This window comes from Vicugna pacos, chromosome 4 (genome assembly GCF_048564905.1).
Source record: "Vicugna pacos chromosome 4, VicPac4, whole genome shotgun sequence".
NCBI classification, from domain to species: Eukaryota; Metazoa; Chordata; class Mammalia; order Artiodactyla; family Camelidae; genus Vicugna; species Vicugna pacos.
Genome location: NC_132990.1, coordinates 68,529,756 through 68,552,680, shown reverse-complemented (window position 1 = coordinate 68,552,680; position 22,925 = coordinate 68,529,756). Strand labels below are relative to the sequence as shown.

Here is a 22,925-nt window from a genome sequence, read left to right as displayed (position 1 = left end):
GAGGAAATGCTGAGGGGGCCAGGGAGGGAGGCACAGGGGAGCCTGATTGGAAGAGGGGAAGAGAATTTGATGTGGTGAAGTGAAGGGCATATGGGATGGGAGACAGGGCAACAGGCCTCCAGCTTCAGCACAAGTCCGGGTCTCAAACTGGCCTTGTTGGGTTCCAGAGCCACCACGTAATCTGGGGAGGGAGAGGGCGCATCCTTCTGCTGGTTGCCAAATTTTCCTTTAGCTGCAGAACTGTTTGTTCAAACCAAAGCTCGCCAGGAAGGGAGTGGAGTGGCTCTGCGTGGTGCCGAGGCTCCCCCACCCACCCCTACCGGGCTCCCATCCCCTACAGAGTTGCTCCTGAGCCTCAGCTCCCGGTGGTGTAAGGGGCCATCACCCCTGCAGGGCCCTGCTCTTCATTAGGTGTCGCATTCCCCAGCTCTGACCCCATCCCTGTCCCTCCCCCTCCACTCTTCCAATCCATTTATCAAACGTTGATTTAGATATACGTGTATCTTTGAAAATAGTTTAGTTTAGTTTTAGTTTGTGTGTGTTTGTGTTTCTTTCCACGAATGTAATTTCTATTTTCAAACACAGTTTGGAAACCCCTGGTGGACATCAATCCTGTCATCCTACTGAGGTGACTGTTGCTTTGGAGGGAAGAGATGGCCACAGCCCCCGCCCCTCCCGCCCCTCCATCCACAGCTGAGTGGGCCCCAACCCCCTTGGACTCCTGGCTCTGCCCCAGCATGCTGCTCCGGGGTCCCTAGTTTGAAGGCCAGTTTCCTGCCCCTGCAGACCTTGGCAGAGCCCTGCCAGGCCTGCCTCTCTCTACCGGGCAGCCCTTGGTGAGCCAGAGGACAAGGCATAGGGGGCTGCAGGATCCAGCAACCTCTAAGGAGGGAAAATTATGCAAAGATCCAAGGTGCTTGTGTCCCAAGTATGGCCCTGGAGCATGTTCCACTTCCTCTGCTGGTTTTTCAGCTGGTACATGAGATCTCTGGGAGGTTTTGAAGAGTAATTACCCTGTATGCACAACTAACAATTCCCTCTAAATCAAACACATAGCAAATACCTGCTAAGTGTCAGCCCTTTACTTGTGTTATCCCTTTCAATCCACACAGCTACCCAGTGGTTTTAAGCATCATCATACCCATTTTACAGATGAGGAAACTGAGGCTCAGAGAAGTGAAGTGACTTGCCCCCAGGTTACATGATACTTATGGTTGAGCTGGGATTTGAACCCAGGTATGTATGATGCCAAGGCTGCATTCTTTCTGTGGTACCAGACCGATTCTGTGCTTACAGTACAAGGCTCAGATAGAGAAGCTTCCAAGAAGGAAAGGTGGTCTTGTGTAATCATTCCTGAGCTTACAGGAAGATGCCAACTGTGAGCTGAGGCACAGTCATCCTGACCTACTGCCCTGTGAAATCAAGACTGGGAAGGCAGGCAGTTTGTAGTCAAACAAAAGCAAAAAACAGCTGGGCTTTATCTTCAGAAGGGCTTGGATTCAAATGCTGTGTGACCTAGGGCAAGTTACTCAGTCTCTCTGAACTTCAGATTTCCCCATCTTTAAAAGGTGATGCTAAGCCCTTTCTCACAAAGCTGTTGTGAGGAGCTGAGATAATGTACCCACACTGCCTACACACAATAGCTGCTCATTTAATTACATTTATCTATCATTATAAAGTGATGGTTCTCAAACATCCGTATGTGTGAGAAATACCTGAGGAAGCAAATTGTTAGACCCCCAGTCTCAGCGATTCTGATTGGCAGGTACCAGGGTGGGACTAAGGAATGTCTAGTTCACTATTTTGCCCAGGTGATTCTGATGCAGGTGGAATGAGGGTCCTCCGAGAAATAGTCTAAGGAAAGTACACTTGGGGCCACTGACTACAGAAAGCCTTTATTCCTGAGTCAAAAGTCAGGTTCTAGAACTACAGCCTGCCCTCTGGGCTAGCCAACGCCAGTGGCACAGAAGGAAACCTGGGACAGAGGTGGCTGCAGAACTCACAGCTTAGGCTTGTGACCCATGGTCTCATCCCAGCCCTTCCGACACGTCCGGATGATCCACTCATGCTCGTCGTCATCTGCAAGGGAAGGGGAGAGCCAGTCACACCTGGTGCTCGCAGGGCCTGCCCTGCCATGCCCTGGGAGCCCTCAGGCGGGGTCTCAGGACTGGGATGCTTGTGTGCTGGGGGTGGACTCTGTCGGTGGAGGCAGGCGTGACATCGTCTGGCCGCTCTGAGCTGGGTAGCCCCAGCAGGTGCTCAGAGAACAGCTCGCTCAGACACCTGCCCAGCCCGACATGCACAGACAATGCCCCAGGGACAGCCGGTCCAGGCCTTGCCGGCAGGAGCCAGAGCCTTCAGGTCTTAGTTTCTTTTCTGGGCTTTCCATTCTCGACCCTTCAGTGGGGGCTGACCCCCTCTGTCTGCTCAGGTCTTTTCAATGGGGAATGGAGAGGACGAGCTGTCAGTCCTGCAGGCCCACACACATTCATCTCCCTCAGTTTCATCCTTGTGACCACCCGACAGCAGCAATCCTGCCTTTCCACGGACCAACAGGCTCAGAGGACGAATGGCTTGTCCACCACCGTAGGGTTAGCACTCAGGGGAGCTCAGAACTGGAGCTGAGGGTTGTCTGACTACAAGGCCTGTGCTGTTTTTAAAACTCAGAGAGAGTTGAGTGGGACACATTTCTTAGTCCACAACACACCCCTGTCATCTCTCGGTGCCAGGCCCCTCTGCAGACTGACTTTCTTTTCTTTTTTCCCCTTTATCCTCCAAACCCATGCCCCACCCCTCCCCCAACCACGACAGAGACCCACTCCAACGGTGGGATATATATCCCTAAAAACGCATGTAGCTCTGCAAAATATGTATTGTTGTTTTGTACGCAAATGTGGTTTTAATTTACATAAACAGCATTGTGCTGTGAATTTCATTGTACTTCACTTGTTTCACTCAACGCTGTGTTTTCAAGATCTATTCTTGTTGCTCTGCGGACATCTCGTTCTTTGCTTCTTGCTGCTGCCTGATATTCCATGGTAGGCTTCCGTCACGTTTTACGACCCATCCCCGCAGTGGTGGACACGAAAGTTGCCTCCACCTCCAGGTACCAGGGATGATGCTGGGACAAACATTTTTGGGCACAGCTCTTCGTGGAGACGTGGGAGAATTTCACTGGGGTTATATTCCAGGGGGAGGGTCACGGAGCCATGCACATAGTTCATCCACCAGGACTCCCAGTAAAGCCCGTGTTTTTTCCCCAGCACCACACTGCCTGCCTGTGGTGCTCCCTTGTTCCAGCCTTCCCTCTTCGTGGGGACAGAGAGGACTGGCCCCAAATCCCTGCCCTCAAGCAGTTCTCAGGATGCCTCCTGTCTTCACCCCACACCCAGCTCAGTATCTCCGACCTAAGAGATCAGAGGATGGAAGTACTCATCCTCTGTGGGTGACAAATGGCAGAAGCTAGAGAAAAAGGACACCCCTGAGAATTGAAACATGGAGGGCTCACAGAAATCCTGCCCTCTGAACCAGAGTCCTCGTCCTGGGGGGGAACCCCTGCCTCTTCTGTGATAGCATCGAGCCTTGCTGACAGCCTACTGTGTGCTCTGTGCTTTAAAAATGATCGCCAGGTTTCACTGAGTCCTTTGTGAGAGCCCAGTAGGGGAGGCGAGATTACCCCCATTTCAGAGAGAACAAGCCCTACCTTGTGTCCACGTCCAGTGGAATTTAAGCCAAGGCTCATCGGTCTCCAGGAAGCCTGACTTTCCACCTCAGAGCAGATCTGATGGTGCCAGAAGGCAAGGCTGTCCCCCAGAGCTGGCCTCCTCTGTCCCCCACCCCGACTATTTCTTTGTCTGTGACTGTGACCTTGCTGCCTGCATGCTCTGGCCCTTGAGGGCGGCCCTCAGAGGCCAGTGGGCTTCAGTTTCCCCTGGGAAGGCTGCCTGGGAATTCGCCCACGGCTGCCAACCTCAGGGGCCGGGAGAGCGGCGGCACACAAGGAGTTAAGCGCTGGTGAAGCCCACTTTTGCCACACCGCGAGCAGCCTGGTTGATAATTACAGTTCTGAAGTCTCCAGGCTATTCGAATCAGTGCAGCTGCAACCTCTTCAGTGGTAACCCTGAAACCAGACAAACTGGGTTCATTGTGCTGAACCAGTCCTCAGGCCCCTCCCTGATCGTTAGAAATTGACAGCAATGGACTTAACAGCCCTCTTCACTACCCCCTTTCACTCTCTACCTGGCTGCACAGCCACCAATTTGAATCACAGATGCCTCCCCTCCCAGCAGCTGCTCACCAACCCTCCCTCCACCTCCCCTGCGCCGCGCTGAGGCTCCCCTGGCCCGGCCACGCCAGGGTGAGGCTGCCGAAGCACATTTCATCAATATTTAAAATGGAATTAAACCTGCCGCTTTGATGAACGCCTCCCAGATCCCGGGAGTTGTGATTACTATTTTGCAAATTGCGATTGTTGGAATATGTTAATATGATTGTCTGAGAACATCTTCACCTTCTCGGATAATTTCCTCCCCCTTTTTGGCAGGAGGCAAGGGGGAGAGGAGGGAGGAAAAAGATGGGAAAAAAACACTCGCAAACTCTTTAATCAATTGTAAATTATTACCCTCGGCACAATTGCCGGTGGTTCAGAGGGGAAGGGGAGGGAGAGTTCTGGTTTGGTGCATTTATCTTGAAAAGTTTTGGACCCCACTGGCCCAGTAATTCCACTCTGGGACACTCTCCTAAGGGAATAATCTATTTTGTCTCCATACTATTTAGAATCAAGAAAACGGAAATAACCTATGCTTCTAAAAACAAGAGAATGATTACTTTGTTGTATATTCATTCATTTAACAAATAATTTCTAAACACTGACCATGTGCTGGGTGTATTGCTAAGTTTGGGGGGGTGGGGGACACTGTGAGCCACGTGAGGGGATATTTATCTGCTATTGAAAAAATATGGTTATGGAGTCTGTAAAACAACATAGAAGAAATGATTTTGATATGAGAATAAGCAAAAAAAGGTGGGAGGAGGTAAGAAATGCAATTACATTGATATGATAATTTGTGTGAAAGTTGTGCATAGAAGAAAAATTAAAAATAGTAAGTTGAATGTGAATAATGGTCAGCTCTGAGCAGCGGGGCTGGAGGGGTTCTTCTGTTTTCGGTTATTTCTCCAATCTTTCATTAATGTGTATCCACAATAGAAAAAATTAAAATAATCACTGGCTTTTTTTCCCCTACCCTCTAATCTAATGCCTTGGTAATTTCATGCATTTTAGTAATTGAAATAAAATATTTCTAAGTCCCTAGAAACACCAGTAGAGTTCTTTAATTTCTAAAAAGTAAAAAGATGCAGCATGAAAATATTGGTAAAAATGCATTAAAGTTGGAGAATAGACAAATCTGTGCAGAAGAATTCCAAATAATTTATGTGAATACTCCTCCCTCAAGGAGATTGGGCATATAACTCCCTGTTCCATAGGTATGGGCTGCATTGTGACTTCCTCCTGAAAAGGACAGTTTGGAAAGGGGTTTAAAAAAAAAAGCATAACTTTTCCATGAGGAAACCTGACAAACACACCTCATCCAAGTGATTAAGTTCAACGGCAGCAGTGATGAGTCACATGGATGGCGTGTAGCCTCGATGTGATGAAAATGGCATTTAATCTCTGGGGTCTCCCTCCCCAAATCCACAACCCCAGTCTAATCATGTGAAAACCATCAGACCATCAGACAAATTCCAGTCAAGGGGCATTTAACAAAACACCTGACCACTACTCCTCAAAAGTGTCATCAAAAACAAGTTAAGTCCAAGAAACTGTCATAGCCAAGAGGAGCCGAAGGTGATGGGACAACTAAATGTAATGTGATGTCCTGGGTAGGATCCTAGGGCAGGAAAAAAAGACACTAGGGAAAGAGTGAGGATACCTGCATGAAGTGTGAGCTTTAGTTAATAATAATGTATCAGTTTTGTTCATTCACTGTGACAGATGCTCCGTACAATGTAAGATGTTAATCACAGGGATGCTGGATGCGGGGTAGAGTGGAAACTCTCTGTATTGCCTTTTCAGTAATTCTGTATATCTGCCATTGTTCTAAAATAAAATGTTTATTTAAAAAAATGCATGAAACTCCAGTGTGCTCTGTAAAAGGCGAGATTATCATGTTCTCCAGGAGGGGTGGAAGGCTTCTCACACCCCCAGCCAGCCCAAATCAGGTCTTTCACACCCTTTCCTCTCTCCTGGGCCCTGCACATCACAATTTCTGAGTCTATACAGATCTGGAGAAGAAACTAGTGGTTACCAGTGGGGAGAGGGAAGGGGAGGGGAAGGGAGGGGAGGGGGCATAGAGGAGTAGGAGAAGCAAAGGGTTATTATGGGATTCTGTGAAACCGTGTGTGAAACTTTTGAAAATTGTAAAGCACCATAGCACTTAAAGAATCTTTCATTCAATTAAAAAAAAATGTGAGTCGATACTTATTTGCGCATTTCCTTACGTTTTTCTCTCCCACTAGGCTGTAAGCTCTCAACGCAGGGACTGTGTCTGCGTGTTGATCACTGGACCCAGTATACTGTAGGCAACCAATAAGTGCTCTGCTAGGTGAAGTCTGGAATACGTCTGTTGCCTTCTGACTTGTCTTGATTACCACCAACAAACATTCCTGAGCACCTACTTTTTGGCATCAGACCTCAGCTCACATGTCACTTCTCAGTGACCCACTAATCCAGCTGCCTTCACTCCCAGTCATTCTATTCGGTCTTCATTTTATCTTTTTCACAGCACAGGCCTTTCTCTGGAATCTTCTTGTTTATTTATATGTTGTCTGTCTCCCCCTCCAAACTCCAGACTCCAATGAAACCAGGTCCTTGTCTGCTTGTTCACCATGGCATCATCAGACCAGTGGCCGGCATATACGCGGTGCTCAGCCCACATCTGTTGAACGAATGAATGAATCAACAAGCCTGATCCTGTGGCTGGTCCTGTGCCCAGTGCTCGGGGATGGAGGAGACTGAGACCTAAAGGCCGGACCCAGGCCCTCTTCAGATTTCATCCTTCTGCCCTTGGGGCAGAAAGTTTTCTTTATGCTGGTTCTCCAGCTTCGGAAGTGACCTCGCTACCTGCATCCCCTCCCCCGCCTGCCCTCGATGAATCTCACCAGTCACTAGGAGAACTGGGCTTCCCAACTGACAAAAAAAGGAACTTGCTACAGGAGAGACCTCAAATCTGACGATGGGCTCCCCTGCTGAGAAGCCTCCCCTGCAAAGGCTCCTACTCCTCTGCCTGGACTTTAAGACCCTCCAGATGGTTCTGCTTTCCCGCCTGCCTTTCTCCCTGGCTCGCCTCACACTGTAAAACACGGCCACGCTGATGTCACGTAGTTGCCCACGGGCACGTGCTCAGTGCCTCAGTGCCTTTGTATGTGCCGTTGTGGGGAGTGGGGACACCTTCCTTTCAGGACTCAATTCAGGTGCAGGGCCTCTCAGAGCTCAAGAGAGGCTCGGAGCACTTCCCACTTCCGGGCCTTAGAGTGCATAAAAGTGATGAAAGACCTCAACATAAGTATAACAATTGCAATCTATTTTAAACATGTACATTTGACACGTTAATGTTTTTAACACAACCAAATGGTGCATAAACGTGTTATTCTAGGATTTCTGTCAAAGGAGGAGAAATCCTTAGTGCACTAAAGACGGTGTGGTCGGGAAACGGGGCTGTCTGCACGAACGTGGTTTTCTTTCAGTCCTATCACAGTCCCGACTTAAGGCCCCTGATGAATGTGTGTGGCTGGAACCGCTGCCCTCCTGGCTGTCTTCCACCTTCACAGGCCCCACCTGGACGTCACCTTCCCTGACCAAGGCCAAGGTCATGGTCTTGGTCACGGGCCCCTGCCAGCCTAGGGGAGTCATGATCAATTCACTTTTGGCCTTCAGAGCCCAGCTCGGATCCAGCTCTTAAAAAGGATTTATATAAATAGATGGTGAATGAATGAAGACAGAAATGTAAATCCGGGGACATAAAAGTCATGTTTACCCTGTGGGAGCTGGACAAAGGGGGAAGAAGTTCTTCCCTACCCTCAGCAAACGGAGCCAAGAGGGAAAAGCAGACAAGCCAAGTGCAGGGCCGGGGCCACCAGCTGCTGTTTCCTTTCTTGTCTTGAGGCTGAGTTGTCCAGGCTCATACCCGGGCGCCAACCACACTCAGGAACCTCAAAGCCCTGGCTGGCCTGGGGCCTGCCTCCCAGGGAGAGTGGGAGGGGCAGGCCTGCACAGGCCACTGAGTGGGGCCCAGGTCACCAGGGGTGTCATTTATGCAGCCTGCAGGTCAGTGCAATGCTGGGGGAAGAAGAGCCCTGAAAATCACACAGATGCGACGCAATGTTGGCTCCCCTGACAGCTGGCAGGGTGGCCCTGGGGGTTAAGAGCACGGGCTGGGGAGCTCGGCCACTGCCAGCTCAGAGACCTTGGGCTAGTAGCCTTGCGCCTCTCTGGGGGCCATTTCCTCATCTGCAGAGGTGACTTCTTGGAAGTTTTCAATGCGGATCAAGTGAGATCATTCCTGAAAAGCGCTGATCACAGTGCCTGTGCATAGGAAATGCCCCAAACCAAAGAAAGTGAGAAGCTACCTTCGCAAGGTGGGACTTCAGGGCCCTTGTGACCACACAGCATGGGTTGGAAGGAGTTCTGGGTCCTATGTGAACCTGCGCCTCCCTGCTGGGTGATCTTGGACAAGTCACTGCTCCTCTCTGAGTGGGTTCCTCGTCTGCACAGTGGGTTTAAGCAGACCTCAGACAGAGGGCCGAGCGCAGACGGGCCAGGATGAATGGCACTCGGTGGGCACTCAGGAAGTGGGAGCTATGACCGTCATTTGGATGGGCCTTTCATTCCCAGACTGGATGACTTCACGGGCGAGTTCTTAAGGGACTCAGCATCCCTGGGCTGTCTGGTTCCCTGCGGGGGTGGAGGGAGGAGCCGGGGAGGAGGACGTCTTTACACAAGGATCAGCATCAGAAGGATCAGGAGCCACAGCTCAGCTGATGATTTTGTTCAAAGCGAGGGGGGCAGGCCTGGGCAGGCGAGCCCAGGGAGGGCAAACGGGCGGAGTCAGGTCATCGGGCGCCCAGAAGCCGGATTTCGCCAGCTCTTGGCACGCCTTTGGGCCAAGCACACCCGGGTTAACCACCGCTCTCCAGGGCCCACCCTGTGTGGGGGCTGGGAAAGGGAGGAGACCAGGATGAAACAAGGCATCTAGTGAGGCTTGAGGGGGTGAAACGGTTTCCCCACTTCATCCCACTGGCGCAGAGGGAAGGGCTCATTGTGCGGGTGCAGAAGTCATGCTCAGTGAGGCTGTGTGTGCACAGGCACAGATGGGTTTGTTTCCATCCAAGCAGGTAAACAAGTGTGAGAATCTACCTAAATATGAGTGAACGTGAGCACGCGTGAATCAGCCCATGCCGTTAGCGTGTCAGTGGTTGTGTCTAAGGTGCGGGGTGAAGGGGAAAGAGCGCACCCACGGGACGCTCGGCCTGCAGGAGACACGCGGTGCATGGCTGGGTGAGTGGCAGGTGGTGTGTGAGCACCTGAGTCTGAGTGTGTGTGATCAGATGCCAAGGGAGGGGTCCGACCCGCAGTGACAGCCCAGGGCGCATCCAAGATGCCAGGCCGAGTCAGGCTCTGGGGCAGGAGCACTGCCAGGAGGGCCGCCCTCCTTTCCTAGGGTCAAGGCCAGTGCACTCTGGGATAGATGGCTCCCATGTGACCTGTGGTTCCGGGCTGGGCTGGGCCGTGCATGGCAAACCTGATGTCCCAGCCCGGGGGCAGGTGCCGTCCCCAAAGCTCCAAAGCCCAGCCACACCCTGCAGGGCTGCGGGAGCTGGGGGGCAGGGCCGAGGCCCCCAGAGAGCCAGTGCCCGCCGTGAGGGCGGCAACGAATGCCGGGGCATCTCTGTCACAACTCCTGACAAGAAAGAGGCTTTGAACTTCGCTGGCAGTGGTGTGGCCAGAGGCCAAGGCCACAGCATTGCCAATATTGACTGAGGGGTCACTGCCCAGACAGAGCCTGCCGTCGGGCAGGAAGGGAGGCCTGGGGCTGCTCTGGCTTTTCCTGTAAAGGAACGCCATCTGGGTTGGGTGTGTGGAGGTCTTGGGGGCAAGCGGTGGGTAGGTAAGGCTGGGCTGCTTCACCCACTGGGAATTAGAGGTGTAGGTCCCACCAGCACCCGCAAGCCTGCCAAGGCCTATTGAAATGTAAGAGACTGGGGGAAAATGATTGACTCTCAAATACAAAAAGAGAAACAGCAAACCTGAAATTAACATGTTATAATTAATGCATCAAGCCCGAATTAATTATTAAATTTAGAAATCAAAACAATTTTATTACACTTGAAATCAATTTGTAGGCTTGGTTTCCTCATTTTTCAAGAATTCTCCAGTGTGCACATGGCTCTAAAGAAATCACAGCCAATTGTTAAAGGCTTGGAGTCAAACGATCTACCCAGCAAAGTTTAAGAAATCCTTTCCAAGTCTTAACAGCCAAAAATGACATGCAGTGTGGGAGCATGACTACATTCTGTTTTAATCTGTTGAAACGATCGGGGTGAGCCCTCTAAGGCCAGACCCAGGGCCAGATGGGGCGGTGACTCGGGAGGCCGAGTCTGTGCAACAAACACGGCAGCCTGGTATCTGGAAGCACTTCCAGGCGCCCGGCACAAGCGTGCGCTTCGCATGCCTGATAGCATACTATCCTCAGACCACCTCTGTCGTATGCACAGCTGGCGTTGTGCAGGAGGGAGTTTCAGATGCTCCAGACGGTGGGTAAAGAGAAGAGTGTCCACCGTCATAATGAGCATTGGGAATCTGTTTGGAAAGCCTCAGACTGGAGAAGGATGTCTCACTAAGTGCCACACAGTCAGTATTCTGACATTGTTAGAACAGAGAGTTATTCCTCTGTTGAGGTCCAGATGTGTAGCTGACCTGTGTTAATGGGCCATATTGGTAAAAAAAAAAAAAAACCATCAAAATATCCTTAAATACTAGAATCAGCCTGTGTGTGGCAAGATGCTCACACAGCAAGAGGCACACGGGGATGCAGACCACTCATTTATGTCTCCTCACGCTTACTCCAGAGCAAATGCCTGCTGAGTGAGGGAGGGTGTGAAATCATAACCCCATTGAGATCACTATTCTTCTATTCTCCCTGATGCCCACTTTTCCTTTTCAGGCACTCATAATTGCACTTGTGTTCACCAAAAGTGTGTGATGCCCCACCGCCGTGCACAGGCAGCTCCAGGAAGCAGGGTGCTGAGGCCAAGGTCACTTGGTCGGCTTTGCTCTGACCCTCTGCTCCCTCTGCCACTGCTCTCCAGCTGCATGTGGACAATGGGCTGATGGAGACCAGACTGGCAGTTGGGCTTGTCCTCCACGTGGCCGATGCTGAGGGTTGAATTAAGGTGACAGCCCAGAAGGCTATTAGGATGTTGGGGATCTACAGGACTCAGTAACAGACTAGAACTCACTTCATCCTCACAGCAATCTTGCAAAGTCAGTGTTATTATTCTGTTTCACAGGGGAGGGTACTGAGGCTCAGAGAGGTGAAGTTATATGTCCAAGCTCACTCAGCTAAAATAAGGAGGTGCAGGGTCATGTCTGAGTCTATCTCCAGAGCTGCAGCCCCTCAGCCACTACCCTCTTCCCTGAAAAATCTTCCTGCAACTGCCACGTCTTTCCTCCTAACTGTCTGAAGGATGGAAGCTAACCTCTCTAACCTGGCATTTGACGCTCTTTCCAGCCCACATTGGGTCCCTCTGCCTCAAACCACCCACTTAGACACACTCCTACACACCCTTCAAAGGCCAGTCTGTCCATCACTGCTTAAGGGAGGCCTCCCTTGATTGCTCCCCGCCTCAACACAGTAGCGGGTCTCAGGTGCTCCATCTTGAGTCCCTGTACCCCTGCATCTCTCTGTGCCTTTGCATGCTTTTCCATCCCTTCCCTGCAGCAAAATCCACCTCTCCAATTTTAAAGCCCAGCCAGACACCACCTTTTCCAGAATATCAACTCGACTACACTTGGGACACACTTACCCTTTCCTCTGTGCTCCCCCAGAACGCTGTGCTTCTGACTCCTAGCGCCAGCAAAGCGGGGGCACTCCCAGTGTTTCGGGGAAAGACTCTTCTATCTGATACTCCAAATTAAATGTGAACATAAACACCGGGGAGAATATAGAATGATGTTGGACTTCCGTCCATATACTTACTTGTATGGCTTCTGTTATTTTTATTTCTGACCTATATTTTGAGGGGTGGGAGGTTCACTGCGGCCTTTTGAGCACTTAGATTCTAGGCTTCTGTCTAGAGAGCCTCCATCCCCAGTCCTGACTGACTGTTTAAGCCTCCGCTCCCCTGTCACCCTGCACTGATTTAGGGGATAGGGGACAGGCACTGAGTCTGGCTCATAGGTAAGACCGTGGTATCTGCAGGGGCTCCATGAATGCCTGTGTCTGGGGGGATCTTAGAAGGTCTGAGGCTCCAGATGAATAAGAAATGATGAGGATGATGGGAACACACCCAGAACAGTGCCAAAGGCTGGAGGGAGATCGGGGGACTGCTGGCCTCCAGCCCAGCGGTGAAATTGGCATCAAAAGCAGGCGGGAGGAGGCCAGAGGGCAGCTTGCCAAGGTGACACAGGTTCCTCCCTTTGCGGCGTGGAGTTAAGGAGGCTCTGGCTCCTCAACCAGCACCCACCCCTGGGGTGTAAAATAATCCCAGTTGTGGTCGCTGACAGGCATCAGGCTCCTCCAGAGCCAGGCACTGCTCTCGCCACATCCCCTGCCTCAGCTCAGTAACATGCACCACGACCCTGTAAGGAGCGTCCTAGTCCCCACCCCAATTTTTCAGATAAGGCAATGGAAGCTCAGAGAAGTTAAGAGACTAGCTCCAGGCCACACAGCTGGCCAGCGGTGGAGCTGGGATCTGAGGGCAGACCTGCAGGCTCTGGAGCTGGGCTGCAACCCTGCCTGCCTCTCCCGGACCTGAGGTCGAGCAGGGCACTCAGCCAGCCGAGTTCCAGCGCTTGGGCTGAGGAAGCGAGATGAGGCTCCTGCCCCCTGGGCTCTGGCCTCGCATCCACTTCTATTAAAGGAGACAAAACAAACCATGACGGTGCTGGCCCGGGTGGACTCCAGCTGCGGAAGGGGAAGCTGTGTCCTTTGGATGCTTAAAGAAGGCTGCGGTGGCGGCGGTGGGAGGGGTGGGGGGATGTATTGTTGTCAGAGTCTGACTGGCACAAACGGCTGGAAGGGGAATTTCCAGGGCCTTTGGAATTGGGGTGGGGAGAGAGGAGGGCTGGGGCGATTCCCGCAGGTCAGGGGGAGGCAGCAAGCCGGGGCAGGCTGTCAACCTGAGAGCAAGAACCTTCAGGGGCCGATCCATCATCTGCAGCAAAGTTCTGCTGGGGGTTCTAGTGTGTTTCTCTGAGGAGAAGGTCCGTGGCTTTAGCAGATTCTCTGAGAGGTTCATGTTAGTTCAGAGCGTAGCCTCTGGTATCAGAGACACCAGGGTTCAAATCCCGATTCTTCCCTTTACTAAGCTGCACCCATCAGTAAGTACCTACTCTCTGAGCCTCAGTTTCTCCATCTGCCAGATAGGGAAAATGATGCGTCCCTCAAGGGGCTGGGATGTGGTAAGTCCCTGTCACAGTGAGGCATTTGATACTCATGATTCCCTTCCTACCCCTTTTGCTTAAAGCAGATGCCAGGATACGTGATCCGTGTGGGCATTTTATTTGGCGGTTACAAGTGTGATATTATCCCTCCACAAAGCCTTCATTATGGTGCTGCTAACAATACCACAGATAAGGCAGGCACGGCCCTGCGTGCCAGCCTCCAGGTGATTACAACATTTGGGTAAATTGCCTTTTGTCTCGCAGAGATGACAGCAGGAGGGGGCTGTGCAGGAGACTTGGCCATTTTGCAGAAACCATGGGGGATGCTTGGTGGGGAAGGCAGGGAATCCTGGGTTTGCAGAAGGAGCCCTGGCTGGCAGTGGGAAGGCAGGTCCAGCCCCAGCCCTCCCACAGGCAGGCTGTGTGGGGTTGGGCATGTCAACAGCCCTCTCTGGGTCTCAGCGAGGGCAGTGGCTTCAAGATTAGAAGAGTCTCAGTTTGTCAGTGTCTTTGAAAGACTCTTGTTTGGCCAGTTTTTGAGCCAAAAAGTGGGCAGAGAACTACCTAGGGAAAAAGAACCGCCACTGCCATCTTACACTCTGGATGTTTTTATTTCTCTGGGCCTCAAGGAAGGCCCTCGGGTCTTTCTTTCACTAATAAACTTCAGCTTCTCATTCAGAACCAGCTCAAATGTCATCTTTATCTCTGAGTCAGCGAGACCTGGGTTCAAATCCCAGCCCTGCCACTTATTACTTGTGTAACTTTGGGCAAAGCATTTCACCTCGCCTCAGTTTCATCATCTGTAAAATGGAAATAATAAGGACAACTATTTCACAGGGCAACTGTGAGGATTAGATAAAATAAATTACGTAAAGTGCTCAAACCAGGGCTGGGAGCATAGACAGCACTCAGTAGATCCTGGTTATTATTATCCTGGTTTTTCACGTGAAATAAACCACGGATACCTTTATATCAATAGTCGCATTCCTTCACTGCCGTTTTAGTAGCTGCATTGTATTTGAATATAAGGTTAGTCTATATATTATTTAAAGAGTTCCCTCCTGTTGGGCATTTGGGATGTTTGCAGTTTTCAGCTGTTTAAATAAGACCAAAAAAACTTCAGAAGACCGGGTGATCTTTCATTTCTACATGTACACTACACAGCTTTTCTACAGTTGGGTGGGGAGCAGGTAAGCACCAATGTCTGGGAGCTCCGTGCCCAGGCTCTGTGGACAGACAGTCTTGGAGCTGGCTGGGCAAAGTGGAAAGAGGCAAACCTCTGGAGGCAGAAGGGCCTGAGAGTGACCCCAGTTCCTGCCAAACTTTCTGGGGAAATTCTTTAACCTCCTCAAGCCTCAGTTTCCTCATCTGTCAAACAGAGATCATGCGAAAACGCCCCTCCCCCGTAGTTGAGTGTCTGATGCAGGGTCAACATTCAGTTAATGTCAGCTGTCACCCCACCATCACCTTCATCCTCTATGTCCTCATTCTGGTGGGGCCAGCCGTCACCTCCCAAAGACTCCAGATCACACAGGCCAGGTCACTCTTTGGACCCCAAGCCACACCCCCTCCTCCCCATTGTCCATTTAACCGAGCGTCCATTCAAACAAGGCTTGTGATCTTGCTTTTAAATTCTGTCTGGAACCCACAGGTTCAAACGCAAAGGGGCCCGCTCTGCAAATAATCACTGGTATGTGATATTTTTAAGAAGCCCATGCCATTGTTTCTGATTGAAGGAAAGTTGGTGCTATTTTGAAGAGCAGCGCGATTAAGCGGTGGCGTTCTGTCTTTAACCGTTGAGAATTAGACGCTGTTTGAAAGATTTGTGAGCTCTAGGACATTTGCCAGATGTGCTTGATTCGACATTTCAGACAACAAAGGGGATAATGTTGGCGGGAATCTTGACGGCATTTCTGATGATCAGGATATTCTTTGAGGATGGTACTGAGACCTTTCGGGGAAGAATTTCAGCTTTTACATAAACTAATTTGGGATGCTCACTCTCTGTCTTCCACAAAGCAAATTTAGTTCATTGTTAGTTGTATATGTTAAAATGGTTATGAGGGTTTTTTCCTTTGAATATTAATAATGTGCCTTTCATCTGAGACACGCGCATGGGGTGTCATTAATTGTGGGTGGGGGAGTAAGGCTTAGTGGTGCGGTTATTTTGCAAATGGTTCCTACTAGTAACGTTGAGGCAGGCAACAGCTACATGAAGAGACACACGTTCACACTGCCAACAAGGCTCTTGTGCATCCTTCCTGAGAGGGAGGAAGGGATGGCTGGGAGGGCAAAGGTTTAGAGTTAATTTCCCAATTTCCCATCTTATTACGGGTAACTATGCCAAATATCTTTCAGCGCTTCCTTATTGGTCCACAGTGTGTTAAGGACCCTTTATCAAATAAGACTGTGGTGTTTTTGTCTTAAGACTACCAAATGGACATTTTCATTTATTTAGAGCATCACTGAGCTCCTGCTGGTGCCAGAAACCGTGCTTGGTGGAGAAGCACCTGCGAATGAGACACACCCCTATCTAGGAGGGAAGATGCTGAGTAAAGAGGATGCTAGGACACAGAACTGACAAGAAGAATGAAAAGAACAGGGTTTGGGCAGAGTTGGGTTCGACTCTGACTCTGTCTGCAGCCGTGTGACCGAGAGCAGATTATTAACCTATTTGAGACCAGATCTTCTCATCGTAAACTGTGGCTCCTGAAAGTTACCCACTTGTGGTGGGAGAAAGAGCAGGGGCGATAAGGAGGAAATGCACTCAGTGAGGGCCTGGCAAGGACCCTCCATGATGCTCATTCCTTTCCCCTTCGTGTCCCTGAGCTGTGGACATGCAGATGAGCTGCAGGCCATCCTTCTGGGGCTGCAGGCTAAGACTTCACGGCCTTCTGTTCTGGACTAAGCATGGAGAGATGAGGATTGTGACAGGCGGAGACAAGGGGGCAGGGCATTTAGGCTGGGGGAGGATATGAGGTGAGAATAGAGCTGCGTTTATCAATGGAGGGCAGCTGGTCTGGTTGGGCTGGAACATCGGGTGGAAAAGACAAGAGGGTAGAAGGTGAAATGGGCTCCGAACCCCGTAATAGAGAGTCTGCAGACCCCAAAGTTTCAGCAGTATTTCATTTCCTGGCGGCAGGGCAGAAAGACCTAGCATACCCAATCACATGTCTCCCCAGGGCCCTCCTATCTTAGCAAATCTTAGTTTGGGTTTACTCTCATCTCTCTCCCCAGCCTGAGTCAGTAACCTTTGCAATTACAGCCACGATGGCCGATCATTGGACACGTGCCTTGTGCTGGGTGCTGTGCCACCTGCTTTGTATACTTAACTTCTTATTTGTAATTCCTTCAGATTCCTCCAGATTCAGTACTCTACTATAAAGCCCACTTTACAGATGAGGAAACTGAGGCTCCAGACAAGAAGTAAGCTACCCATGGTCACTCTGCTGGCTAGTGGTGGATCCGGGACCACCGGACAGCCAGAAGCATGGGTTCTAGCCCCCAGGTAGTGTATCCACCATTCCACACCATCTCTTTGACCTCTTCCTGCTCCCAAGCCTCCTGTGGAAGGGAGTTCCTAACCCAGGCTCTGTTTCGTTCTGTGTCTGCTGGATTGATTGGAATATTGCCTACACTGAGTTGCTGTCTTTTCCGGTTTTATGGTCCCAACAGAGGAAGCATCTGGGTGGAGTGGAAGGACCACTGGACTTGGATTAAGATGGGAGTGGGTTAGAATTCCAGCTTCACCATCACTGGTCTGTCATTCATCACCCCCTGACCTAGATTCCTAATCTCAGGACACGCCCATTCCTAGCTCACTAGATGCACAGGAAGTTCACAGGAGATGCAGGGCTCATAAGCTCCAAGGTGGTAAGGTGGCTACCAGAAACGACTGATGCCAAGGGGAGGCAACAGCAGGGAGTGGTGGCAGCCTGGGCAGTGTTTGCCCACATAGGCGCCCAAACCCATGCACTTTCAAGCACAGGGCCAGCCAAACAAAAACTTTGGCCTGAGAGCCTCTGGTTTAAGATCTCTAATGATTATGCTTTTAAACTTTTCTAACTTGGAGGTGCAGAGAAATATAATGGCTTATTTTTATTATGTAAAATAATAAGCTGTCTATTATGTGCTAGGGACTGAATTTTGTATAGTTTGTTGAAGAATATGAGGGACTTGTAGGCAGGTCCTCGACCCATCTGCCTGCTTTTCGTTTGTTTTTTTTTTTATTTTAATTTTTTTTAAATTTTAGTCTGCCTGCTTTTCTTTACAAACATTTAATCAGCTCCAACTCGTGGCATCTGTGTGACGTGTAGGGGACCCAAGGATGAATCAGACATAGATACATGATCCCAGCCCTCGAGAGGCTCCCAGTCCAGTGGAGATAAAAGATAGGCAGATAAAGAGACTTTGACTGTACAGGCTAAGACCTGTGAGGCTGTGGGGACAGAGGAGGGACACCTCACCCAGACAGGGTACGAAGGGAGGGCAGGAGGAAGGGAGGGATTGGTCAGCAACGTTCGCCTAGAACAATGGCCCTGACCCTTAAGAGGGTTGTGAAATCAGTTTAATGCATAGCAACCAGCACTGAAAAAAAAAAACTGAATATAAAATAGCACAGTATGTTGCATGTACAAAGAATACGTATGTGCGTGTGTGTCTCTGTGTGTATTCCTGGTCATGATGTAAATCATCCCCAATGCTAATCAAGGTCCAAAGGTTTGAGAACCACAGTTTGAGAGAATTCTTGCCTGCCTGGCTCCCCAAAGCCTGCTGCACTGCAGGCACTCAAAGACTTTTGGATGAGCTCAAGGATGGCTTTAAACTCTCACAGCAATCCAGTAGCGGGAACCGTCCTCCCCAGGTAAGACAAGCATGCTCGGAATCCCAAGTCCAGCAAATCTGGACCTGTCAAGCGCGCTTGTAGTGTAGCAATTTACAGCTTAGCAGTCTGGGGCTTTCTCTCTGCCCGGGGAAACGAAGTCAGAGCAAGATGGGAGAGGAACCCAGGCAGTTTGGAGAGTCCAGAAGCAGAACCAAAGGCGACCCTCCTGCTGGTGCCCCAGCCTGTGACCGCCTATAAAATGGCCTCCCAGGCTCTGAGCCACCCAGGTGGCATGTGCTTCTTAATAGCATGGCTCAGACCGCTGTGTTCACTCTGGGATGGCCTCAGTCCCTCACCTCAGACCCACACGGCCAGCAGCCCTGCGCCTTCAGGAAGCCAACAGGGAGCACCGCTTATGGGGCCGAGTGGAATGCAGGGGAGGAAGGGCCCCGGGGAGAACAGAAGGTGGACAGAAGGCTGCATCGGTCCCAGGCAGGGTGAGGTGAGTCAAGAGTAATGACTAGGGGGCCACGAACACAGACTCCCTTTTAGTGGTTTTCAGGACCCTCCTATCACAGCAGGACCAAAATACCTCTTGGCTAATTTTCTCCTCCATCATAGACTCTGAAGGTCAGAAGGACCCTAGAAATTATCCAGCCCAAACATCTTATTTTACAAATGAAGATAAAGGGGCCTAGAGAGGGAAGGCAATGGCCCAGGGTCAATCAGCGGGCAGCCTGGGAGCCAGGCCAGGACCCAGCCAGGCCCAGGCCTCTAGCTCACCACCCTGGGGCCCATGGCCTTTCGGACGTCCTTCTCTCACCATCTTGCCAGAAAGCTCTCCTATCTTCTAGCCTTTGGCTCCTTTTCTCTATATAACTGGAGACATCTTTCTAAAGGACAGATCAGTCACTATTCTACTTGCCTAAAGCCTTGCCTTGCTCCCCCACTGCCTTCAGGTGAGAAAACCCCTGTGATCTTCCCCCCTTCGCACCTCTTGGGCCTCCTCTCTTGCTCTTCTTCCCCTGACATAGTGTAATCCTGTGCCCCTGAACTATCTGTCGCCTCCCTGATGTGCTGTGTTCCCCCCATCCCTGATCCTTTGCACATGCTGTTCCCTCTGCCTTTAACACTCCTCCCAACCCTCCTGCACTTGTCTGCTCTTATTTCGGTTTCACATTAGATCCTACTTTTTCCAGGGAACCTCCGTGCCCTGCTGACCTCCAGGGTTAGCGACCCCACAAGGGTCTCTTGCAGCAACTCTGAGCTGTTCTGATCCATTTCACTGCCACTTTTTCCTGCTGCCTGAGAGCTTCTGTGCCACCACTACTACCATAGAGCCAGGCTCATAGCCAAGTGGTCAATAAACATTTGTTGACCAAACAATCATCAGGGTCTGTCCTTCTAAGGATGACCTTCCACTCCCATGATGCAGTTTTTAAACACAATTTTTTTAGAGTAGTTTTAGGTTCACAACAAAATTGAGAGGAAGGTACAGAGATTTCCCATATACCCCTGCCCCTAAATATGCATAGCCTCCCCCCTTATCAACATCTCCCACCAGATGGTACATTTACTGCAATTGATGAACCTACATTAACACGTCATAATCACCCAAAGGCCTCAGTTTACATTAGGGCTCATTCTTGGTGGTGTACAACTATGGTTTTGAACAAATGTATAATGACATACATTCATCATTATAGTAGCATACTGAATATTTCCACTGCCCTAAAAATTCTCTGTGCTCCATCTATTCATCATCATGATGCATTTTTAAGTTTATCATCAAGCCTGGATTTTGTCCACAGAATTCTGGGAACTGCAATTTCTGATTCCCCAGAGACACTAGGCTTTTTCATGCCTCTGTGTCTTTGCACATGCTGTTCCCTCTGCTTGGAATGCCCTTCCCCAACATTCCTGTTTATGAAGACTCATCACTTCTGGGACCTTTTTCCTGACTGACACTCTCCATCCCAGCCAGGTGATCAGATACCCCTCCCCATCCCCCCTCATCCTCCAGGGCTTCCCCTCACCAGGGCCCATATCACATTATATTGTGATGGTGTCTTTCTGTGTCTGTCTCTTCCACTAGTCTGTGAATCTTCATGGGAGCAGCACGTCATCTCAGTGAGGCAAGACTGGAATACAATTCAAACCTAAAGAGCTGAAGATGAATCAGTTGCACTGATGAACTGAATAAAGATTATGCTAACACAGAATTCCCCAAAATACGCTCCATGGACCTCTAGTTCCATAAAAATTCAGCTCCCTGCTGCCCCATCTCCCAACTAATTTTATGGTCAAACAATTTTGGGAAATGATATAAATGTATCTCCCTGGTAGGGATTCACAGTACACATTCATTCCTTAATTTGTTTGTTTCATACATAGTCAGTGAGCACCTACTATGTGCCTGGCTCTGTGCTGGGTGCTGGTTTTTAAGGAAAAATTTTGCTTCCTTTTTCCTCTAACTTGGACTTGACTGGTTCAAAGATCTTAGTTCTCAAGGAGAAATGGTCCAACCAGCTCTCAAGGAGAAATGGTCCCACCAGCTGATACGATGGTTCAATTGAATTGGAAGCTGAAACATCCACCTGGCCATTTTGGCTTCTTATGTCACTGAAACCACCAGCAAAGAAGGGGAATACTATAGTGGCTAGAGTGATTGATCTGACTGCTGGGGAAATTGGGGTGTGCTATACAGTGGAGGAAAGGAGACAGTGCATGGAGCCTGAGGGGGTTCTCAAGGGCACATCTTAGTATTTTCAGTGCTGATGGCAAAAATTAATGAAAAACTAAAGCAACTAAACAACCAAAAAAGGCAGGAGCAGTAAGGATTCAGACCTTTCAAGAATGAAGGTTTGAGTCACCCTACCAGCTAAAAAACCAGACCCATTGGAATGCAGGCAGAAAGCAAAGGAAAGGTTCATGGACGAAGGGACTTGTAAATATCAGCTACAGCCTCACACCCAGTTATGAAAAGAGGACTGTATCGGGGGTCCAGCTTTCCTTCCTTGCTTGTACATTTATGTATATCATTTATCTATCTACATATTTGCTTCTATTAATTGATTTCTTTTCTTTTCTGTCCTCTTTCCCCTTTAAGATTTTATGGAAAGATTCTTGGCAGTGGCGTGTAGGTTGTAGACTAGGCTCGACTGTCAACGGATAGCATCACTCAAAGATGGATAGACGTCTATTGGGGTTTCATGTCTCCCCTCTTGGAGAAGGAGATGGTTAGGGTATCTTTGTATTAGGATGAAGGATAGTTGCAACTGTGACACAAAAAAGCAGACTTGTTATCTTTGCACTAGAGAAGAGAGTTTCTGGACCCACAGGAACGAAAAAGTGGACCATGCCAGTTACAAAGCTATGGACTCTCTCCAAACCTACCTTTCCACACCCTGCTTGGAGATGCTGGGACTGGGACCGTGTGGATGACATTTCTCGTTTGCCAGCTGGCCCCCAGTCAGGTGCAGTGAGGCAGATGGAGGGGGAGTGGACACACTCTTTCCTGTTTTGCTTTCTGCCGGTCCAAGTCTCAGCAATGGCCTTTTGCTTCCGGTTTCCAGCTTTTCTCTCGACTCCTAGAACCTGTGTCACCATTCTCTCTCCAGAGGCCCCGCTGGGCAGCGCCCCCTCCTCAGAGGTCTGAGTTGCAGCTCCTCAGGTCTGGGTGGAGGGGAGCCTCCAACCATCTATACTCTAATAACCCGAACTCTTGCTTTCCTCTCCCCCTCTGAGGTGGTAACTGCTTCCTGACGTTACTTTCTTTGTTACCCTAGGTATCTGCCTTTTGTGTTTTTAGTTCACCAATACTTATTTAACCAATTTCCTGATATTAAAGTCTTTGTTTTTCTGACTGCACTCTGACTGGTACAAGTGGAGATAAGACAGAATCCCTACTCTCACGGAACTTACAGTCTAGAGGGAGAGACAGATAGTAAGCAATTAATTACACAAGTTGAGTATTTAATTACAGTCGAAATGAAGGCCAGGAAGGAGAACTACAAAGTATACCAGCATGTTAAAGGCTCTGAGAAGCCCTTCAGTAGGTAAAATTGTTTGGCATTGTTTAACTCAGTATTTTCTTAGCTTATCTGATCAAGAAACCTCCTGGCTGCCTATTAACACCCAGCAGAACTGTGTTCTCCATAGAACACCCTATTATTGGAAGATGGGGAGTCGTTAGAGAAAAGTGCTAGAGCCTTGGAGCGTGAGCTTTTGCCATGTTCCTCCAGTAGCAGCCGGGGGCTAGGGGTATTTCAGCTCCAGCACTCAGCCACAAGATCAGCTGACAATTCCCTTTGCTCTTATCCCAGCACTGCAAGACAACTTTCTGATCATCATTGGGTTACCAGGTAAATTTCCCTACAGGGAGTGGAGATTCTCATCAGCCAATTCAGGCCTTCTGGTCTACCTGGTAGTTTCTCATTA

At 49.9% G+C, this 22,925-nt stretch overlaps 1 protein-coding gene across 4 annotated transcripts in view; it reads right to left on the bottom strand.

Annotated features, from left to right (window-relative positions):
- Positions 1–1,876: 1,876 nt before the first annotated feature.
- Positions 1,877–22,925, bottom strand: part of MORN5 (MORN repeat containing 5) — a 31,326-nt gene continuing 10,277 nt past the window's right edge. For 2 of the 4 annotated variants that reach the window (XM_072960073.1, XM_006205549.2), the window contains one exon: positions 1,877–2,079. Coding sequence is in view for 2 of the 4 variants with exons in the window: in XM_006205549.2 (XP_006205611.1) it covers positions 2,000–2,079 (80 nt within the window). In the remaining 2 variants the exon portion in view is untranslated. Of the gene's footprint in view, positions 2,080–10,402; positions 10,445–11,245; positions 11,432–22,925 lie in introns of those variants that run through there. The other 2 variants (XM_072960072.1, XM_072960074.1) reach the window with 2 other exon arrangements.